This window comes from Stegastes partitus, unplaced genomic scaffold (genome assembly GCF_000690725.1).
Source record: "Stegastes partitus isolate 25-593 unplaced genomic scaffold, Stegastes_partitus-1.0.2 Scaffold126, whole genome shotgun sequence".
Lineage (NCBI taxonomy): Eukaryota > Metazoa > Chordata > Actinopteri > Pomacentridae > Stegastes > Stegastes partitus.
Window position 1 is genome coordinate 125419 of NW_007577857.1, and position 24399 is coordinate 149817.

Below are 24399 nucleotides of genomic sequence, written 5' to 3' on the forward strand. Positions count from 1 at the left end.
GATGAAGAAGTGCAGTGATGTAAAAGAATAAATAAAATGTCCAGAGGCTTTACTAATTCTTTAAAAACCAGGCACAGATAGGCCCAATTCATTGGTTAGACTCAAGGACATATCTGATAGAAATGAAATACCAATTCAAGCAAAGCAGCTGAACCTCAGTCATGTATGCAGTAGTTGTGTTTACATTTTAATAATTCTATTTTATGTACTGTATACTGGTGGCAGAATTTCTATTTGCAAGCTTTTCCAAAAAAACAGCTTCTCTTAAAACTGGGGGGGAAAAAAAACACCAGACTGTTTCTCACCATGACTCCTCTTTTTGCTTTTGCTTCACATCTGCTTCAGACAGAACATGAAATATTTCTGTTTCAGTTCAGAACACCTACTCCACTTTGCTTGTGTGTCATCTCATTGACACAGCAGGCTGCTGACTGTGGTCTGAAAACAAGATCAAAGGCAGATGAAAAAAAAAATGTGACAGTCAAATGTTACCTTGCTTTTGCTGTGTTCTGCCAAAGGAGAAGTGGACAGCCTCATACACCGTGAAGTGATGGGAACACTGGTTCGTCTTTATTTTGCCTTTGTTTATCCAGTAAAGGGCGTTCAAACAAACATATGAACACTTCCGTTTAACTGTTGTGGCAGACATGTTCTGAGGTAGAAAAGTGTTGCAGACATATCTGAAAGCACCTCCAGTCTTGGTTAAAGTACAGGGCTTAAATAACGTATCTATTAGGTTTTGTCCTTCCTGGAAGAACAGACTACCTTGGGATCGAAATGCGTCAGCTGTCATCAGGAGTCTATTTGCTCTGGCTCATATTATTCGACTTCACCCTGATCAAACACAGCAGGCTGAGGTTTGCTCACCGTCCTGTGTTGCAGCAAAACCTGCCTTTTGATTTCTGTGTTTTGAGATGGTGATATCACTGCTGTTTCTTCCAGCGTTACATGTACGGGTACGGTCATGCTCACTAGCATCCTACTGCCACTGATTGTTCAACTCCTTTGGTTTATGTAAGTGGTTAGTCAGCGCTTCAATCAGACCAGAAACACGACCTGCATGAAAACGTTTTGGTTGGATGCTTTATGTGTTATAACATGACACTTGCTGTGAGCCTACAGTATGTCAGGGAGATGCATGTTTCAACCACTATCTCCTATTATAATACCTTTCCATGGGCAATTTGAAGTCCAGCACAGGATTGTGGTCAAAACTGTTCCCATCCATTGCCAGCAGAGAAAAGTAGGAACTGAATTAAGACACGCGTCTTAAAAGTCCAGCCGCACCAGCGGAGCTACTCACAGTATAACAAAGAATGAGGTTGTATTGGAAGGTTTGTTGGGTGCATGTTAGAGCCAGATGGATAAATCAGTCTTCCAGTGAATGATATCAGGACAAACTGTGACGTCATTGTTAAGACATCACGAGGCGATTAAAAAAACCCAAATATTAAAGTGTGTAGATAATACAAAAGCTGTAGAATTTCTGTGTTTTTCATAGGCACACAGCTTACAGATCATAAATGGTCCTATTTATCATATCATCTGTCATTTGCATCTATGTCATAATTCTTTAAAATTACAATCTAAGGGATCTGTATCATTTATTTTTTTAATTTTATTTTATTTTTTTTACAATTGGCCGATATGCTATCACCATGGGTAGGACCTATCATATCAACATCAGTATCAGCCGGAAAAATACAGCATCAGGCTTAAGTAGATGTGTGGGACTAGGAATGGAATTTCATGTCCAATATTTTGTTTAGACAGACGTGGATGGTCAGGTGTCAGCTTTCCCAGCATCTGTAATCAGTTGTGCCAGTGTGTGTGTGTGTGAGTCTTTTGAGCTATTTTACCACCGAGCACAGCTTCACTGAAAAGGTTTTAAGGTTATGATGATATTATGTTGACGTTTAAATGAAAACATATTAAGTTAAATGTAGCTTATCTCAGTCTTTGCCTTGTCATATTTTCCATTCAGCATGAGATCATCCTCTTGAGTTGAACCAAGTGAATGTCTCAAGGGGATATTTTCCTCTATTTAACCCAGTTTGATTAAATATAAAGGTTACATAAACTCCCCTCGTGCCTTTTAAAATGGGACTTCACTACACTGAAGCTGAATAGCTGTTTCAGACTCATGAGTTCTGAAACCCCCTGAACCCACCATCTCACTGAACTCAAATCATTTCTTTCTTTAGCTCGGAGCCTTTTCACAGCTGCAGCTGCTCAAATTGGCGCCACCTGAGTATCAGTAAATAGCTCAGCGTGTGAAGGGACATTTTCTGATTTCTTTCTTTGGAAAACTGAATGTTATGGAGAACAATCAGCAGTAGATTCATTCAGATTGATTAAGGGAACTTAAGGTTACTGGTTTTAAGGTGTTTTCGTCCAGAATCAATCAGTGCCCTTTAACACTGGATATCTGCCGTTACAGAGTCCAGTCTCACACTTTGATGCACCTAATAAATAATTTCACAACTATCTGACACAACAAAATAAGAGCTGTAGCTTTCTGAGTTTACCTCAACCTATTTCTCATCAACTATTTCATCCAAATAAAGAAGGTGCTGGTTCAAGAATGTAAAGTTGATCGTTTTAAATTGTTCATCTGACAAGAGTGAGAGCTCAGCTGTGAGGATGTGGCTGAGTACAGATGTTCTTGCAAAGATCACACACACAAGAATAACAGACACTTTTTTTTTTAAAATAACCACACCAGCTTGTACTTGTTATTGTGGCAAAATGTGGTGGAGCGACCACAAAGGTGGTTTTAAGCAATATGTCAGGTCTTTATATGTCTGTCTGTGGAAACATTTTGTCACAGCTGTAGCATCACAACAGTGCAAGCTGCAGTCACAGAGCTTTAGGTGTGTAGTAGAGATCACAATGGAAAGTGAGTTTGTAGATATGTGCGTGATCTAAGTACTCACTGAGTACACATGGATCAGAACCAGAGAGTGTATATGAAGATGGACAAATCCTCAGTGATGTCTGCCATAGGTTTCCTAAAAGGTGTTTGTTTTTGTCACCTTTTTTTGCAATGCCTGACTTTGCGTAACTCTTGTTCAATCCAAAAATGTGCGAAGAGGTGGAGCGTGAGTGGCCTGCCATTGATTCACTGATGGAAAAAGTATTGATCAGTAACAGCTGATGCGACCTTTCATTGCTGATGTTTGTCCCTTTTAACTGCTGAAAGTGACGGTCGGCACCGGCTAGAAATGACGAGCTGCTCGCTGAATGATTTGTACACTGATGTTTGCTGATGTGAGCAGAGAGACAATAGCCTCGTTATCGTCAGAGCTTAGCAAATTTGTGTATTTCTCCAACCCCCTTTTAATTTTCACTCACATATGTAACCTAATGCTCTCGCCGTCGAGCCTGGCTGTCTCATTTAGCAGAACTGCAGCCAAAGCAGTAAACAACACAGCAGAGTCGAGAACGGATTGAATTTTGACCTGCCGTTTTTGTTCTTCTATTAAAATATGCCCAGAAAATCCCAGATACTAATGCAGCGTCAAAAGCTATTTGATGATTGATCATGTATTTGCTGAGCTACGTATTAACAATCTGAACACAAACACGGGGGCCTGACCTTCTCATCAATAACCACAGACAGACAGAAACATAGAAGAAGCCAGGCTTACAGTACTTGTAGGTTTTTCGCAGCATAAAATCAACTTTTTTTCCCCAGGATATGTCTACAAGCAAGGCTGATTCAAACTGTAGCCAGTTGTTAGGTCCCCTTTGATCAGTCTGTCATGCATTTAGATCCAACCCCACCATCCTCCCCTGCTTGATTGTCAATTTACAGTGAAAAAAAGCTTTTCAAATGCTAATATAGGCTTGCCACATGCCGTGCTCCAGCAGTGCACTCTCATTACACTGTACCAATAACGCTCTTCTCAGGCTGCCTGTCACAGTTAATATTTTTTGTTGGTGACACTTGGAGAATTTTTTTCTGTGGCCCTTCACTTTGTCTCTCCGTCAGCCTCTTCACAACCCCCACACACTCATCTGCATAATTAATCAGCACTAATCATGAGGTGAGGTTTTTATAGAAAGCTTCCACCCCGGGTTCTCACATCAGTCTGTCAGTCAAGGACACTGCAGACAGTTTCCGTGAGTTTATCTCTTATTAAACCAAACAGAGACGCTGATTGAGACGGTTTGCTTTGGGATTAGACTGGGGCTGTGATTGTAGAAGGCAGCATTACCGCGCAGGTTGGAGCAACACAGGATTGTTGGCTCGGATCCCTTGACTACTTAGGAAGAGCCGTCTAGGAATCCACTCGGCCTCCTCTGACCTCTGCGCTCCCATGACTGTAGGTCAACCTGAGGGGAATGAGCAAAGTCTGGCTGTGCCTTTCCACTGTGAGACGATCAGCTGAGCCAAGATGAAATTACAAAACCGCTCGCTTGATGTCTCTCCACAAAGCCTTATTACTCGACCTCTGACGTTCAGTGAAAGTTTCCTAATCCCTTTGCCTTATTGTTGTAAGCAGCTCTTAGTGTTTCTATCTTCTCAGACGGTGACTTTCAGGGTTCTAACCAATCAGCACTTAGCGTTTTGAGTTGCCATTCCTGATTACCTGACCGATATCCAATCAGTGGCATAGTTTTCTTTGTCTTTCTCCTTACTGAGCTGCTTGTGGTCCTTTGGTCTGTCTGGGGATTAGGGGATCGCGCCCTGTTCCGGTTCTGAGCATGATGTCGACGCTGCAGCTGTACGGATTGGCAGCACGGGTTAATCAGGGTCTCGTTATACGGCCATTTCTGCGTAAACCTGAGCCAAACGGTGACAACATTGGGACGATACTGTAGTGCGCTGACATGTTGCAAGTCTGAGAGATGGCTGTGACTGTGGCTGAAGAGAACTAGCGAGGTTGCTGCTGAACTGCTGCAGAGGTGCTGCTTGCAGGATAGAGGATAGCCGCGGTGAGCAAACCTAATCAGAGCCTCTTCATTTTTGGGCCAGCTGTTAAGTGCTTGTGCTCTCGGTGGTGCACAGGAACAGGAGGAGGGAGTCGAGTGTGTTTGTGTGACCAGAGTTTCTCACCAATTATAGCTGCTGCCACTGCTGCTGTGTGAATTGGACTTGATTAAAAAAATATAAAAATAACAACAAGATCCAGTTAAAGAGACACAATCGTTAAATAGGAGGGACTGCTTATCATGCTTGTAATTAAATTATAAATTAAATAACTGATCATTGTATAATTAAAACAACATTTTTGACGGGCATTCGTGGTTCCCAGCTGATGAATCTTCCTGACATTCGTGATCAGATTTCCTCATCACTGACTAATCTTCAGGATTTCAGCTTTGTCTTGTATTTCTATAATGTGTTTTTAGACAATTTTTGAAGTCGCATTAGACATTAAGCACGGCCAATACCAGCTGACATGCATGAATAAGTACAACTCACCTGATTCAGAACAATTCCTCTGTTTGTCTCTTGAAGATGGCCCAAGTTTTGTTGCTAAGCAGTTGTCAAACACCAGGCTTTGTTTCTGGTTTCTTCTACACTGTTTATTCCAGACATGCATGTTGTGTCCTACAGTTGTCCTCAAATGTATTCATACCCTCCAATTAAAGAAGGAAAAACAGTGTCAGTCACTGAAATAAATTGAAATTGACAAAAGTAATAATAAATAAAAATTTTATGAAAATCATGACATTGCTTTTGGAGTGTGGTTCAACAGAAATATTAAAAAAACAAACAAACAAGCATGATGGGACTCGTAAACTAATATTTTTTTGAGCCAATCACTGCATTCACGTGTTTTCTGTAACTCTCCATCAGACTTCTGCACCTGTTGACAGCTATTTTGATTTTGCCCACTGCTCATCAGCAAAGTGCTCTCATTTGACCGGGACAGCTTTTTAAAATTTTGTTATTTTTTCCATTCTTTTCAACCACAATTCAAAAGCAATGCCTTTTTTCACTAAATTATAATTGAGCAAATTTTTATTTATTATTACTTTTTTCAGTTTCTAGTTATTTGAGTGACTGCTGTGAGTTATTCCTTTTCTTCAATGGAAGGTATGAATACATTTGAGGACGTATGTTTACCACCACCTACTGAAAACACTTCACAGCCTGGTTTATTATTATATATAAAACTTCAAATTCGCTTAATGACATTGTGCAAATTTAAGAGCATTTCAGTTTGCTGGCATTATCATTTTGCTCATACCACAGTCGTGCATAACTACAGTTGCACGTAGTCTCAAAAATCAAAATGCAATCAATTTATTTTTGCTTTTTTAAGACTTTATGCATTAAACTTAGAACAGCATCTAGCATTTTATTGATCAATCAGTCTCTGTTAAAGGCTTATGAACAGTTTTGATAACTGTTTTGTGCTTCATTTTAAGCAAAAAATACCCAAAACCTTTTGATTCCAGCTTGTCTTTATTTTATTTTATTCAACCTTTATTTATCCAGGTGAGTCCCATTGAGATCTTTTACAAGGGAGCCCCGGCCAAGAGGGCAGCAACAAGTTACAATAATACAACACAAAACATATAATAAATAATATATAAACACAACAAAGCATACAGTACACGACAACTCAATTAAAGCAGCTACAGACTTCTGTTTTTACAGACTATAAATCTCCCAAGAAAACAGACAATTTGAGTGTTTTCTGGAGCAGATTCCAGGACCAAGGGCCACTGAATCAGTCAAATGTGTTTTCTCTGTCATAAATTACTGTCAACTGAATTTCTTGGGGTTTGAAGCTAAATGATGATAAGAGACACGACTGCAGGAAATGTTATATTCTCTGGCATGTTATAGGTAGAACAGATGATAGATTAGTCCATAATGTAAATACGTTTTAGTTGCTGTATAAAATTACACCGACACAGTCTGGTTTTATTCTCTTGACATGCTGGAGCTGAAATGTGTTCTAGGCTGTTAGAAGTAAAGTCCATCATTGTGTATGTTTGCCATGCAGTCCCGTTGCTCTCCATTCCTCTTGTATTACCCAGACGTCTGCCATCCCCTCCCCTTCCTCAATCTCCTGTCAGTTTTGTGTTAAGTTGTGTCTTCCATTAGCATTTTGGTTAAACTAATGTCTGTTTTTTCTTTTGTTTTCTGTCTCTTGTCTCTTCTTTTTTGTTATTACTATTATGTGTTGTCGTCCCGTGTGGCTGCGGCTTCTCCCACTGCTGCTGCTGCTGCTGATGCTGCTGATGCTGATGCTGATGCTGCCCACAATCGCCAACCCTGCTGCACGCAAACCTCCCACTGCCAACATCTGGTCAACAACACATGGTGGATGCCCTTCTTCCCTTCCCCTCCTTTAATCTTTATCTATAAAAAAAAAAAAACCTCTGACACACTTTTTTTTCAATCCCTCTCGCTCCCTTTCTTGTCTTCTCTATTCTCCCCTCTTACTTTTTTCTTGCTCTTTTACTTTTCTTTTTCTGTCTCCACCCTTCTCCCCTGCTAGCACCATGCAGAGTTGAGAGAACACCATGCCACCTCCGGTAAGCCAGTGACCTTTAATAGGAAGTGCTAAGGGCAGTGAACACAGTCGGTAAAAGAGCCGGGGCTGGGAGCATAAGGGAGTGTGTGTGTGTTTAAAGCAGCTAATAGAAGCTAATAGTAATCCATTGTCCACATTTTCTTCTTACAGAATTTTTCATGGTATTGGGTGTTTGAACTCATCATAGGTTCCTGCCAGAAATGTATTTTCTCTAGCAAAGGTCCACCTTTAGAAATAAACCATAAATTGCAGTTTATCATGAAGAGGAATTTTTGTACAGTCATTTTGCTGAAAGCTTTGCAGGTTTGTCAAGTTGCATAGGGTGTCTGTAGCACTGCTGGCTCCTGTAAAGACTGTGTTGGATACCTTCTCCTGTGTACTGATTCAAACCTGTAACATCCACTGTGACATGTGTGACTTAGTGGTTTGTATTTTGGGAAAGCCTGTCAGTATATGTGACTCTGACTTCCTCTTTGCTGCAGTCACCTGTCTGATGTCTGTTTAGAAAGTGTGTCAGCAAATTAAAAAAATAGATACGTGGAAATTGTTTGTTTTTTTGGCATACTTGCACAAACAAACATGTGATCCTCTTTGAAACTGCCTACAAAAAAGTAAGAAAAAAAAAAGTAGAATTATCTTTTTTAACCATCAAAAACATCAAGAGGTAGAAAATTCTTTTGTGGGAAAAAGTAAATATCAAAAGTTATTTTGCCTCAGACACTTCCATTGCCCTCCTTCAGTAGTGATGAAAATGGTTACCTGCACATTTCCATCAGCTGCAAGATGTTTTAAGGTTTTTTTTCTTTGACACATACAGCCTGTTTCAAATCGCCTCACAACGTTATAATGGGATTCAAATCTGGACTTTGAAGGGAACATTCTGTAACCCTCTGTGTCTGCTGTTGCAGCCGTTCTCTGGTCTATCTTCTCATGTACATAAGATCATTATCCTGTTTAAAGGTCCACTTCCAGTTCAACTTTAACTTTCTGACAGGATGGCTTCACATTATCTTCAATTACACTTTGATCTGATGCAGAATTCTGCTGCCCAGTCGCTAAGACACTAAAGCAGCCGCAAACCATAAAATTTTCACCAACCTGCTTTGCAGCTGGTATGAGGTTAGTTTTCTGTAGTCTGCACCAAACAAGTCTACTGTTAGTGTATCCAGACATCTTTGATATGTCTGTCTGGAGTACATGAGTTCAAGAGGCCTGGTCTTTGGCTGTGTGCACGCTGGCAGACTGTATTTTTACTCTAATGTCTGAACAGCACAGGCTTTCTCCTGACTCACGTCCAAGTAAAATTTGTGCTCTCGCTTTCTGAACATGCAGCATTTGAGTTGAGGGTTGTTGAGCTGAATTTTCTGGGGCAGCCAGTCCTGGACAAACTGGCAATCGTTTGAACACCACTTTTAAATGATTTTTGTCCCATTTGTTAAATGTCTTGTCATATCCAGCCACAACCTTTTTTTTTCTGAACGCGTTTGAGAGCTCTTGAGATCTTGGCATAACAACACAACATGCTTAAATTACAAAGAGAACATCAGACCCGAGATGCCAGATTTTTATTTTTATTTAAAATGACCACAAAAAACAATTTGATGTGTTCAGTTTTTCTATACCACCTTTATTAATATACTTCTTATGTTTAATATGCACTGTTTCAAGGAGGAACAAATGATTGCTTGTCCAGATAAGTCAAAAAGCCACAACAATTATTATGGGATGGGACACACAGTGCACCCAAACCCGCCAGAGCTCACAGACGTGTACACAGCTGAATTTCCACAAATCTCACAACAAATCAACTGTTGAACACACACACACTGCTGTCTAATAGGATAGACAGATGCTGACGTCACTGGATTATGTTTGGGATTATATAGTATCTTGGTTACCATGTGTGATTGTGTGTGTGCATATCGCTGTGATTCACCCACATTCATGCAGTGTTTTGCTGTGTAACATCAGGATACATCCTAGTGGAGGGTTTAGAAGCTTTGCCAAGTTAAAAAGACTATCATACACCCTAATGCATTTTAGCGAAAGTCACAAGAATTTCTCCCAGCATGCTACCTGCAGTTGTCAGAATTTACATGTAAAAACAACATACATTTGTATTTAGGAGGAAACTAAAAGCACAAACAGGATTACAGTTAGGTGTGAGGTACATGCATGATCACAGGAACCAACTAGCTGCCAGCCACAATAAGCCACAGCACAACGACTAACTTTGTCTGTGTGTGAATACTAATTGGCTAGCAAGCAAAGATGATTAAATAGACATACGCTCTCCACTTTGTTGTCATACAAGCACATCCCATCCCATTGAACAAAAGACCAAGCCTCTACATTTAAGATTCCAGGAGCACAGTCTTGCTCACAATCAATTTGTAACAACATCCAGTTGTTTAGAAGGAATGCTTGTCAATAAAGTACATTCACCTCTGAGACATAACAGGTTGTGTTGCTCAAGTGGTATCTGAGCTGGTCTGATAGATGCATAGGTCCAAAAGCACAGATATCTGATCTGCAGTGTGTCTTGTGTACTCACTTGATCGGTGTACTTGTTTGTTTGGAAACTGTCAAAAAAATTCGAAACCTCCTTCTGACTCACTGTTGATGTTTTTACACTGAGACAGATCTGTGTTTTATATGCAGTGCTACTTGGATCCCCAGCAGGACAAAATCAGGACGCGTCTTGTTATCAAAGATAAAACTTACTTTTTAATTTTGCACATTTATTCTGGTCTTCATCCAGAATGCGGTCCCGTTGAGCAATAACATGCCTGTTTGCTTCATTAGCACTGGATAAACAAGCTGGAGCGATAAGAGACGGCCATGCACACACTCAGGTTATCAGCGCTCACGGAACTGCTTTTTTTTTTCCAATCATAAGGCCTGGATGAAAACAAATGTTACATAAGTTATCAAAAAATGGATTATGAAACAGAAGGCTGCACCTAGCAGATGCTCCACAAGAGGGCTGTCTGTTGATGTTCTCTGATCTGAAGGGAAGATGGCAACATGTCTGATCTGTCCTCTCATGTCTTCCCTTTTCATCCGTCACCTCCCCCCACTCTATTTGTCCACCTCTGTCCCTCTCCTTCTCACTTCCCCGGCTCCCTCTCTCTCTGGGCGTGTAGCTGCCATAGTGTGTGGTGATGACACCGTGCTTCTGACCCCAGGCAGGATGAGCCAGCGCCAGGTGAAGGAGCGGGACAAGGAGAGGGAGAAGGAGGCGGGCCTCCAGACACCCAACAGGGAGCACGTTGCCACCCCCTCCACCCTCAGCCCGGGGGTCAGCTACAGCCATGGTAAGATCGGCACTCCCTTTGCAACGTGTGCTATTATTATCAGCTTTGTGGGTTTGTTTCTTTTGTGTTTTGTTTGTGCCGTTTGGCCTCTGACAGTTGACTATATGGTGAGCGACATGAGAGAGAGAGAGGCAGAGAAAGACATGCAGCAAAGATCTGTCGTAGAAGTCAAGGCATGCATGTTACGGTTATGCAGTGTGCCATTAACAGATGAAAGTGTGCGTTACACAGTAGTTCATCTTGTTTAGTACAGTTTTCATTTGAGCTCAATGGATTACTTGTGGTTCAAGATATACCCATGACTTACAGGATTCATACTGCTACATGGTATGTTGTTAAATAGTTAATGAATTATCCCATAAACTCGTAAAAATAACTGAATTCCATGTGCTTGCATCACGTTAACATTTCTAGCACATATTTCGCGGGTGAATACGACTGAAACTGCACACAGTAAAGCAGAAAACAAAGTGTTGTGGTAGAAGCTACTGCAAACTGACATAGTGTCCTGGGCCTTCAGTTGCTTTATCTGCAGATAAAAACATCTCAAACAATATACCCCCCCACACACATACATACATACAGATGAAGAAAATTATAAGGAACAGAAACACCAGCATCGACAGTACATACAAAACAAAACAATAACAGACAAATAAGTAAACAGAAAAAAAGTAAAACCAGTGAAGATACAATGAATAAATTATGTTAATAATATGTAAACCAAGGTATCAGAAGGGATTATGGTGTGTTACAAGTTGGTCTGTATGACCTGCTGCCATCCTGCTCTATGAAACATATAACATTAGTTCTCCAAAGATGACATGATGTTGACAAAGGACAGAAAAGGACCCCAAGTGTTGTTAAGATTGGCTGAGCAGCTTCTAACACTGAACTTAATTCTTTAAATAAATATTTTAGGCATGCGTGTCTTTTTTGTTTTGTTATTTTTTTTGGCCTTTCGTGCCTTTATTTGATAGTGTATAGTGAAGAGGGGGACAGGAAAGTCGGGGAGACGAATGAGGGAAGGACCTGCATGAGCTGGATTCAAACTACCACTGCTGCAGGAGCTTTAGCCCCTGTACATGGGGCGCCAGCTCAACCAAGTGAGCTATCACTCGCCCTGACGTGTGTCTTTCTAATATGCCTTTATGTCATTGTGCGTTGGTTAGGTCACCCTGTGATCTTATATGCTTCTATTTGCCTTGCTAATTTGCTGTTGCTGCTGCTGCTTGCTGTTTATGCAAACTCAGTACCTCTTCATTGTTTAACTGCTGTCATGGTAACAATAGGATAATGTACATTTCTTGCATCACCACAACGACTTAATAACCTACGCAACACCTTGTGTTCCTGCTTTTTAACTATGTTTCAGAGTTTTTCAACATGCAAATGTTTTACATTCAGTATCTATTCCATTTTTTAGCTTGTTACGATGTCCATATTGTGTTTTTTATGCTGAAAGGTGTGTCGTGAGTGAACTAAGAAGTAAACACCGTGGTTGCACATTTCTACCTTGAATTTCAGTGTACTATTGACAGTCTCAGAAACATGGATTCACACTGTTTCATACTTAACAAACCTGAGGAGCCAATCCTGTCAGCTTGCAGTGTGGGGCTTTCTGTATCATTATCATCATCCGGCTCTAACGTGTATGGCTGCATTACTGCTATATTACAGCTTGCCATTGTGTAGTGTAGAGTAGTTCCACAGTGTTTGAGCAGATTGTATTAGAGCTCATGTTCTCCAGCTACAGCAACTGAAGAGGAGTGGGTGGAGAAAGAGATGAGGACTTAATAGAGCAGCACAGCCAAGACAAAGCAAAGAAGTAGAGTCTAGATATGGGCGGCTGTGGCTCAGGTGGTAGAGCGGGTTGTCCTCCAATCGCAAGGTTGGCAGTTCAGTCCCCCGCCTCTCCACAGTCGAAGTGTCCTTGGGCAAGACACTGAACCTGAAGTTGCTCCCAATGGCAGGCCTTGCATGGCAGCCCTGTCACCATTGGTTTGTGAATGGGTGAATGAGAAAACATTGTATATAAGTGCAGACCATTTACCGTATGTAATTGATGTACACAGATTCTCTTTTAGGGAATTAAAAGTGACGCTGTGTATACATACAGGTAATAAAATGCCCTCCTGCTTCACTTCCGTACAGCCAGGAGTTCTGCTGCTGTTGCCTTACTTGGTCTGGTATGACTAGTGGCCTATAGTAATGTCAGCAATGTTGGCAATAATGTCAGTAATGTTTGTGTGTGTTTATTTCGTGACATTATGACTCTTCTCTGTCTTTCTCGTGCTCCTTGTACACTACATTTGAACATTTCCCTCTATGTCATGCTGTTGTCGTTGCTTGCTGTCACTGTTTGGAAAAAAAACATACTTAGGATTGATTTAAAAAGTCTACCAGCAAATCAAATTAGACTGAGAAATTTCCTATTTGACAGATTTGCATGATTAAATTTGTCTCCGATGATCTGATTTTTATGATTCCCTGCACAGTTTTTGGAGACACTCGTCCGTCTGAATGCAAAACTGCAGATCTTCTGCAGCAATTGTCCTGATAAAATACATGAATATTAATTGGTTGTTGAATAATCAGAATGACTGTCTCAAACTGGATCAGTGCAGATGTAACTACGTGTCTCACTGTGCATGGGCAAGCCACTAAAATCCTACCTGCACTGATTATACTCCTACATGTTTAAAATGTAAACCTACTGAGCCAGACACACACTCACTCGCTGTATGTGCCACTGAACTTGAAATAGAGCTGCATGCTGTATACCTTGAGCCTCTTAACTCCTATAATCCTGCTGCCTTTGTCTTGTTTTATTTTGGGTGGTGTATACTAACACAATGAAAAGTACTGGACATTTCTGGCCCCAGGACAACTATGGCTGTTATGTTTGGTCTTTAACCTTCCAGGACCTGGTGGACAAACATTGTCTCATACTAATGTGAGGAATGTCTCTCAGTCCGTCTGTCTGCTCATGCACAGACATAAACCTGCAGGAAAAGCTGCTTTTGTGATTCTCTGGTACTGATTTCTTATGAATACATTAAACTACCCCAGACCTCCTATGAGATCCTGGTTCCAGCTTTGAAAATAGCTTTTTGCTCATCTTTTTACTGACATTGCTCTTCAAAACGCCTGTCAGTCTGAAGAGCCATCACTTTGGCTATATGGTGGTGGACAACCATGTAGTTTTAGAATATTCATGGTCCCACTGATAGAGGGCCTCATAGAACAGGACAGGAACAAAACAAAGAGAGGAGTTATCACTGTGTGGAAATAATGATTGAATTTGTCACAGTCTTACGTCACTGCTCATGCAACTTAAACCCTGTGCTTGTGTTGCAGCACCCTCTTGTGGATTCTCTGCTGCGATTAGTCAAGTGCAAGATTTTTGCTTTTTTACTTTTTTTTTACATAGGTCATGTGAAATTCTCTTTCAAGATGGAAAACACAGACATAACTGCAGACAAACATTTCCAAACTGTGGTTGCTCCTTACTTTTCTCTACCTCAATATGCATTCATGCTATAAGAATTATTTAACAGTATTTAGCTCACTGATGCTGCTTCTGTTATTTCTGGTAATAAGCATCCCATAGTGGTGTTGTACTCCAGTTTCATACTCAGAGTCGCACATAAAGGATAGAGTAAAGCTGTAAAGATAGAAGAATGTCATGTTTCTGCCACTGTGGCTCATAACTGCTCTAATGCTTCAGGGATATTTTATATTCAATTCAAAATATGTATATCTTCTTACATACTACTTACAGGAAAAGCTGAATTCAAACGTGTCCGCATGTGCAATCATGGTAACGTTTTCCACGTTTGTGTTTGATAGCCGTTCCCTACCACAAGAGGGCGCAAGTATTACAGAGAACTCAGTGACCTCCCCTCTGTGTTGTTCAGCGCACCAACACACTGTATGACATATGTAACAGACGTGTTTCCTCTCTGGGATCACTTGGGCGTTATCTGGTTGCTCACAGACTTGTGTGATTCATGTGTTAGTGTATGTACAGCAGCTCACCAGATCAACACACCAGTTGGAGTATCTTTAGGAAAAGCTTGTGCCTTTACAGCTTTCAAGTATTTAATTGTATCTGTTGTCACTTGTGTGTATTAATATGTGTGAACTATAAAATGTTCCTTCTGACGTTGTAGTTGAAGATTTCCTTTTGGTAAATAGTCCAACACTGTGTCTCGTCTAGTTGAATTATGATATGATACAATGAAATGGGGAAAAAGGGGAAAAAAAAAACATAATTCCTTTACCTGTAGTTTCCTGAAAATATATTTTAAGCAGCAGCAAACCTAGAAGCATAAGCGGTTACAAATGACCCCTCGACACCCCGCAGTCCAAAATGGGTATCCATGGCAACTGATTTAACTTTGGCTGTAGCTGTTGGTTGTGTGTCAGAGGGATGACGGTGTGTGCTTTGTTTTTCTTGACCTCCGGCAAGTTTCTTTGCATTCTTAATTACACTGTATTGCTCTGAGAAGTACAGACGTTGGAGTCACAAGGTGATGAATTTCTGAAATTGAAATGTAGGAGTTGTGTGAAAATTCACAGCTAAGGTGTGAAGACGGGTAGTTATTTTTATAACAATATTCCATAGCTCTATTTAGTAATTGGTGCTGCACACTACGTAGCAATCATGACTTCCACACAATGACTCTTACAAGGTCTGCTGGAACGTAATCTCACTGATTGGACCCCAGCGCTGAAGTGCATCACCTCTGAATAACCCACTCGATACATTTGCATGAACAGTAATCACTGTAAAAGCGCAGTGCTTGAAAAACCCTTGTTTACATGGGGTTTGGCTGCAGTAATTAAATTCTGCCCTTTATCCTCTCCTAAGCAGAATGTGACAAACAAATGTGCAGCAGAACAAATGACGATGACTTGAGTCTCTGGTGTTTCAGTTTTGAATCATATAATGTCAGCCTCTATTGCCAACATATAATACTTTCCTCTACAAACATTTATGTCGACAATGCCTTATTGCTGAAGGATTAAAAAAAAAAAAAAAAAAAAAGTATTATTGTCATCATCATCATTTGACAGATAAAAACATCAGATACCTGTCATATAAAGAAGTAATGGACACATAGCAGTGAATGAAGTTACGTCTTCTGTATTTGCAATCTGAGCTTCTCTTTTCTTCTCTGCTGGTCCACATGTGTGCATGTGAGTGCATCTACATCCCTGCCTTTCAAATGGTTAGCCCTCTGCCTTTTTGAAGAGACAGAGGGACGACTGACAATGCAGCGTAAAAGTAAAAGTGCAGCCAAGTGCACTAAAATACAAAAAAAATAAAAATAGTACTGTAATTATGTTTGTTATCAAATTCATGTGCAACAACTATGACAGACATTCTGTGTTTTACAATGCTTGCGTGGGCAAACTTTATGTAAATAAAAGCTTTTTAGTTGAAAATGAGAGTTCTCGGGATGGGTAAGGTGTGGCCCAGGCAGCTGACGTTCAAGTGCTTCTGAGAAGTTTCATGCTGATCCTTCAACAGCTGGAACACCTGCGACACATCACTGACTGAGGTGTTTCAACCCAGAAGCTGTGGTTTTGTGGTTGGAGTTTTCCACACTTTTTTCTTGACTCATCCCTTCATGAGTTTCTTGCGGTACATAACACTTATTTAATCACCCGAATTTTGTGGATCCTTGCTCAACAAAAGAGGAAAAAAACCATCAATACCTGCCTCCACAGTTACATTGTTTTTGCTTTTTTTAAAAATCATTTCTCTTGAGATCAGCTGAACTTTAGTTGAGAACAACAGAACTGTTAGTTGTGCTTTATTTAGTACTTTGTGATTCACACTGCTTTCATAATGTATTTGGGATGTTGTTTGGATTATTTAGTTTAATCTGAGTTTTGTTGCATCATCACGTACGCACAGACAAACTCTGTGTCTGCGGTCCGGTTGCCAAGTGAGCCCTCTTTTCTGTATGACTCACTGAGAACAAAAATAAACCCAGGAGGTTGTTTGACAAGACTTCTTCAATCAGCTTTGAAGCTACTCTCCTTTTACTGCCATGCTTTGGCTCCTCTTCTTTCCAGGTAAACAGACAGTCTGTCTGCATTGAGGAGAGTGAAAGAGGTGGAGAAGGAGTGTCACACAGTGGGGGAGGGAGGGTTATAATAAAGAGGATAAGACAGTGAGAGAACCAAGACAGAGATTAAAAACAAAGCAAGGGAGGAGAGATGGAGAATATATACACTAAAATTAAATAACTTTAACAAATAATTGATAAAAATCAAGAGAGTGCACGAGTGTGAGATCAGGTGGGGTCATGATGGATTTAAGCCCGGCTGCAGGGATTAAATCCTGTCAGACGGGTTAACAGCATTGAGGGGGCTGGTTTTATCTGCGCCCTCAGCCACTGCCAATCCACTGTCCTTACTTCCGCCTCCGCACTCATCCAATGAGTGGCTGAGCCCTGGGAGGCCTGAGCGCTAAGAGGGACAGGGTTTGACAGCGGAGATATGTACCACAGATAAGGAAGACGCTGTGGAAGCACAGGAAGACATGATGGAGGATATCTTAGCTTCGGGGCCGGAGCTCCACTCGGACAGCCGAAAGCTTATCTGGACTGACACAACTTGGGTGTAAAGCAGGACTGATTTTAGCATGATTCGGGAGATTAAACTGCTGCTAACACTTGACCTTGGGACACTTTAGGGAAGCAAGGTACAGTATTAGCACGTACCAGCTGTCAAGGTAGTGCTTGTTGGCGTAGCAGCGTAGCAACAGCGGCATTTCTAGTTTGTCTTTATTGTGCTCTTAAATGCATGTGTTTCCTGTGACGTTGCTCTCATGAGGACAGAAGGAAGATCACACCAGCATAACAAAGCTTTGGGTCACTAAAGTTTTAATGTGGACTGAAACGAGGTTTCTACAGTGAGTCTGTGAGGAGAGGAGTACAGGAGAAGTTGTCTGTAGGCCAGTGTTTTTAAAAAAGCCTCTTTGTTCCAAAGCTAATCCCAGGATTACAGGGTCTCCCTGTGACCTTTCTGTAAGACTATAGATGTTTGTCTGCATGTGACCTACTGTCTGCAGTGTATGTATCACTTGCACTGTAAGATTTTAGCTGAATTGCCACCCGTGGGTTAATGCACTATGGTTGAACTGTGGACCAGTATAGCGATGCTTTAGTTTGATTGTGAATGAGTTTTTGAGCTTCTCTATTCCATCAAATATGTTTTATTTTCTTTTATGACAGACTACAAAACTTTTTAACTCTGCTGGTTCTAACTTTTGGGCTCCCAGTAGTGTGATATGATGACAATAAACAAGTTTTATCGCTAATACAGGCTAAAAAGAACAAGATCACAAATGATCAACTCTGTTGTTGTCTTTTATACCATCACATACTGTAGAAACATCCCATCTGATAGAGTAACTTACTCTCATTTATTTATGTGATGGCAAGTCCGCATTGGGTAAATACGACTAAGAGTCTTAGTGGCTCGTTGAGTCTGTATTTAGTTACAGCAGTGGTTTGAACTGAATGCCAACATCACCGTTCTAACATGCTCAGCGTGATGATACCAACATGCAGACTATTTCCTCACTTACCTTAGCTTGTTAGCATGCTACATTTTGCTAATTAGCACCAAACACAAAGTACAGCTGAGGCTGATGGAGTTTCATTAATGTCAGTTATTTTGCCTGAAGGCAGAGCATTGAATCTGTTGCCATGTTGATCCTGCTAGTTTAATATCTGACCATTTCCTTTCAGTTTATTTTTAAGTTTTGTGCTAAATGAGTGTAATTAGAAGCTGCAAGGAAAGAGATTACAAAGCTCTGCCCATTAATGAATAGACATCACCCAAGGTGGTTTTGCTTTTTGTGGCAGTACATCTTCCAGTACTGCCTGTGTGTTTCTCTTCAGGTGCTTATGCTCTGCTGCCGTGGTATGTCATTGAAGCTGAAGTCTGGGGTCACTGGAAACTTTTAATACTTATCTTTGCTCTGCCAAAAACAACTGACATCCAAATGCAGCAGCTGCATAGTGATATGGAAGACTGACAACTGACGTATTTTAGGAACAAACCTTTGGCCCCACCAGCAAAAATCAGCATATGTGTTGGATTACTTTTCCACTGGGCGGCTATAGGTCCTCATCCACCCCGTTACTGGCCTGCTTAGCAGAGCAGCACTCCTATACCTGACACCAGCTCACCTGATACACATGAGACACAAAGTACTGGAGCAGGTAAACATGGCGCCTGAGTAATTCCATCCAACCAGCGGAGCCAAAGAGCTGATGTTCAAACATTGCTCATATTTGTCCGGCTAACTGATGGTAGCGCACATTCCTGTTACATCGCATGCACATTGGTTGTTATAGTACATTAAGTATTTCATCTGTGCCTGGTTGAAACGAAATGGAACGAATGTTTTCCAGGAACTGCAAAGGAAAAAGGAAGGCCTAAAGCAGAAGTGAAGAGATAATGGATTGATAGCAGACTGGATGTTTACAGCAGGGCAATGCCACGCTGTTGACTGTAGAGTGGCTGCATTTGTTCACTCACTAAATGTGGTGAGGTTCAGACTTTTGAGAATCAGTACTTATTAGCAAGAGTCAGCCCTAACTTTACTGCAAATAGAAAAATGACCCAGATGACGACTATATTTAGAAAATGTCTGCAAGAGCCTCTCTAAAGTCATTGGACCAGCAGAAATGGGCATTTCCTCTGCAAGCAGGTTAATTAGGTCTGGGATATGAATTATACATGCTGAACATCTAATTACCTGTGTTAATTAAAGCACATTTGAGTCAGACAGGCAGAGCTGCAGATTTTTTAACTGCACATTGATCTGTTACATCAGAGACAGCTGTTTTGGAAGGGATGGCACTGTTTACCTCGACAAGCTCCTGGATGAAATGTCTGCACGGACTGTTGGCAGTTAGTTTGGCAAAAGGCCAGCCGAATGTAAGAAGTTTTTCGAAGGACTGAACTGACACAATAAATCGGGCAGGTCAACTGAAATGAAGATGAAGACGCCAAAGGACTGTGGAAGGATCAACAGCGAACAATGTGCCTCACAGATCTGGTTTCAAAGATAAGAAGCAATGCCAAGTCTGTTCATTCTTGCCCAGATGAAGTAGCCACTAGCAGTGTCCTTGCAGTGTGTCACAGCACACTATCTTGTAACTTTATATAAACTATCCCGATGACCGTAATCTTCTTTTGTGACCTTCAGTGCACTAACAAAACAAGTTTTTTACAATTATAAACTACGTGTCATGGATATAAACAGTGTGTGAAAGAGCTGATTTTCTCACATGGGTTCCAGAAACATCCAAATGCATCAGCCTTTTGAGCCGCATTTATCCCAAAAATGTAGCTGCATTTGTACCATTGAGCTAAGCAATGTCCTCAGTGCGTCACGGGTTTCTGCCAACAAAGCAATTTACAGTCAGTGTCACCTGCTCGGTCACCGACAATGCATTTGGTTTCAGCTCTATTAAACTGTTTCCAGGAGAAGCACACGCTTCAATGCAGCATTCACTGACCTGTGATTGTCACACTTGTGCATTTTTCATCTGATCTCATCCCTCTGTGTGACTAAATGCACATTTTGTTTGATTAACTTTCCTATTTTCCTACTTATTGGTTGGACTGGGTAGTTTTAGGTAACTGGTTTTGCATGTGTACATCAGGGAGTAACAGCAGGGTCGTCTGAGCAATGGTGTGACAACATGCTTCCTTCTGTCCTCAATAGAGCTTCTGTTTCGTGCTGGCTTGTGTGTATGTGCGCAGTCTGATGACTTGTGTCTGCGTAGCAGTTGCAGTTTACAAGCTGTACGGATTAATGTGGCTAGAAAGGAGAGGAAATGTATTTTGCTGCTATTAATATGGATATTCATGCTGAGTGCCAATGGTTTTTGTAGGCCATTAATCCAACAACCTCTTCAGAGCCATTCAGAAATAAAACTTAAAGGAGCCTGAGCCACAGTTCCTACATGTTCCTACATGGGCTTTACAGACATTCTCCCACCGTCTCTCTGCCAACTGGCCACTACGATAACCAGAAATATGTAGAAGTCATATCATCAGCAAAAGAAAATGTTGTTTTGCTGATTTTTGGTTCGAGGGTGTTAAACGTGTTTAGGGTCTTGGTAACGACGGCTGGGGATTGTTTGTATTTTAACGATTCTGATTCTGCTTATCGGTTCCAGTTCTTAACAACTCCTGAAACCAGTTCTTTGAGATTCACATGGTGGGAGTTAAATCAACACTAAAATCTTCCTGTTACATAGACGCAATAGTGATAAGGTCCTAATAATAGGCTATACTGTATTGCAGGAGGCATTTGTCTGCATTAAGTTCTTTTACTTTAATATATTGTACTTCTGTACAAAATATAACATGCAATTATAAACCAGCCAGTCTAAGTGCACAGCTCCTTTGAAGAAGGTGGTGGCGTAGATTAGTGGGTTTGTTGTGTGACTCATTAGGCACAATAGTTCCTGAAACTCTGTGTTTTGTTCTCAGAAGAGGAGGAAGAAGTTGCTCTTCATGTAATGTTTTCCACAGAGTTGTGCTAAATGCTTCTTCCCACAGATAAATGTTATCAGCAGATACACTTAAAGTAATCAGTGGTGTTTTTGTTTTATTTTGTTGAGTTTTACTTCTGCTTCTTTATTGTAACGAAAGCAGAATGCAATATTGTCCTTGTACAATGTGTTGAAGCATTTTTCACCAGTGTTTCAACTGAAAGTAACATCCAAGTAAATGTTTTCAGAGATGGGAAGACATCCGGGCATTTAGCTCTTGTGAAGCTAAAGTAGCACAAGTAAAATTAGTTTTGGAATCGATAAGCAGATTCAAAATTATTAATGTAAAACGATGGTACCCGATGCCCTACTGTATTAAAAACAAATTCCATTTAGGACCTTGGCAGCAAAGAGCAGCTCATGAAATATCCAGGCAGCCATTGAGGCACTTATGAAGCAAAACTTAAACCTTACCAACATGGACAAGAAATTGTTTTAGTGCAAAGAAACTATGCTCATTTTAACACTGACAAATTTATAAAACTGCTGATTAAGATTGTTATCTAACCAAACATAACGACTGAACTGTGGTCAGATTGTCAAGACCAACACTCAGCTTTAGATTTAAACAAGTAGTCACTGAGCTTAATAGCAAGTATGTATTATTTATGTAATGGAGCAAAGCTGAATATGTGGTTGATTTTTGCAGACAAACTTCATCCTGTAAACCTTTGAGGTTACTTAATAGTTAGAATACTTTTCATATTAACTAGGCTTGGGTGGCTTTGGTGGTGGGCAGCCGGTGCCAACCTTTACCTGGCAGCTCTGTCTTTTCACTCCCAGTGGATCAGCTGCTATCACCGTAGCTAGCACCAGCAAAGCTCGACAGCCACACTGTATGCCAACTGGCTTTGTTAGCAGCTAAGTGGAAGTCAGGAATATCAGCAGCAGATTAAGCTTTATGTTATTCATCCTAATCAGTGACTCATACTAGTCTATTAAAGCTCTGACACATGCTGGGGCTCTGTCGAATACATTTTTTCTAGGAGAAAATTTGGAATTGTCCAGTGTGGTTTTCAAATTACCACGCTACAGTGAAAGAGGGAAAAGATACTCATCTTAGACAATCCCTCCTTGTATCTTTTTCTATCATCTGCTGATGTCAGAGGATTTATTAGTGAGCCCAAATTAAGCCGGAGCAATATTTAGACAATATCAACAAGCACCACAGACGTCAGAGACATGCCACACGAGTGACTAATCCATTGAAATAAGGTTGAAAAGCAGTTGAAGTGTCCCTTTGAATCTAAAATAATGAATTAAAAATGTAGCAAGAGATTGAGCTGATGTGAAAGATGAGAAGTGGAACATAAGGGTTATTTTCAAGCTAAGATGCAGCTCCCCTACCCTTCCGGAGGAGAGGGGGTAGGAGGGGCTCAGCTTATTCGTTATTAAGTACTTACAGGCTGCTGCTGCTTTCATACACACTCGCAGAGCAGAGAGAGAGTGTGTGAGGGAGCAGTCGGCTGAAGGAGGCGTAGAGGAAAGCAGCATACTGCACTAGTTCAGTGTCTGCTATCTGAGCTACTCTGTGTTTGTGTGTGTGTGTGTGTGTGTGTGTGTGTGGTTGGTTTACTGGCTTGAACACTAGCTGCCTGGGACAGAGCGGACCGTTTCCCCCAACCCCTCGACCTTCCACCCTTCCGTTTTCCTTACCGTTCCCCAACCCCTCCTTCCTTCCCTCCCACCCGCGAAGGGAGCTCCCGCCGGCCCAATGATGAAGGAGGAGGGCCTGCTGAGTCGTCGCCGTTTCTCCACGTGCGGCGGGACGGCATCACTTCGACCTCCACACCCAGACGGACGCAAACTCATCCGCAATGCCTCCTTCGGGGGCTATAACGAGCTGTCACCCATCTCTTTGCCAGGTGGGTGTGCGATGGCGAGGAGTCTCTTGCTTTGGGAAGGGGTTGCAGACCCTGTTTTAGACCTTGTGGTTTTACGATTGACTAGTATCTGTAATGGTGTGAACATAGTGCATCACAAATATAGCAGTTCTTTAGGAAGACAGTGACATTTCAGTGAGTCTTTGTGAGCTTGTTTGGACTGATGTGGGGCTGCACCGTCTTTCCGGTTTCAGACAGTGTGTGCAATCTGGGTTTGTGTGAGCTTTCTCAGTGTGACGACCATATTTTACCGCCCTAAACTCCCTGTAACAAGAAGCACATTCTTCATGTCAACAGAAAGAAAGCTCTAAGAAAAACCAGTCCATCTGAATGCATCACTTGTTCCCAGCACAGACGAGGATCATCAGGCTTTTCCATATGTAGGCTTTGGAGTTTGGTGGAAGGCACGTACTCTTTAAATTAGGTTATGTCTGACCATGTCTGAAAGGAAAATGTTTGTTGCTGTTCCTAAAGGATGCACTTGAAGACAGGGTGAAAACCCTTCCTGGTATAGGGATGATGGTGCACACTTGCAGTTTTTGTTATGTTAGAAGCATTTATCATGTTGGATATGCAGTATTTTTCCACACGAAAGGAGACAAAAGCAACTAAGAAAACATGTTAATATATAAAAATGCTACCTTTCTTTTTCTTACACCCACACACCTGACCAGTTACTGCATGCAGGTAGGGCAACATCAGTTTGGGAAAGTTACAGAAATTGTCTAACAGAGCCTATAAGATGTTTCAGGTATTCATTAAAGTTAAGTAACTTCACATTAACAACCTAAAGATAACAGAGTTATCATCACTGGTAACATTATGAGGTTGATTTTTACATGCAAGTCCCACTTTTGTTGTCGATATCCCAGTAAAGTCAATGAAGAACTTGGATGCAAACATTTAAATTGTATTTAATATTTCAAAAAAGGCATCTTATGTGGAAGGACAGATTTCACACATTCTTGTCAATATTCAGAACACTTGCATCTCTCAGTGAGAACAAAAAAGACACAATCAATGTTTATTGATTTTTTTAAATCCTAAAATAAACAATAATAAACTAATAAATGCAACATTGCCTCAGGTAGAAGCTTTT

The 24399-nt window shown here is 41.0% G+C and overlaps 1 protein-coding gene across 7 annotated transcripts in view; it reads left to right on the forward strand.

Annotated features, from left to right (window-relative positions):
• The window catches only part of osbpl8 (oxysterol binding protein-like 8), a 115115-nt gene that overhangs the window by 51356 nt on the left and 39360 nt on the right, over positions 1–24399 (forward strand). For 4 of the 7 annotated variants that reach the window (XM_008278531.1, XM_008278525.1, XM_008278526.1 and 1 more), the window contains 2 exons: positions 7467–7503; positions 10649–10819. In XM_008278531.1, the coding sequence (XP_008276753.1) occupies positions 7467–7503; positions 10649–10819 (208 nt within the window). The remainder of the gene's footprint in view (positions 1–7466; positions 7504–10648; positions 10820–24399) is intronic. The other 3 variants (XM_008278528.1, XM_008278529.1, XM_008278530.1) reach the window with 2 other exon arrangements.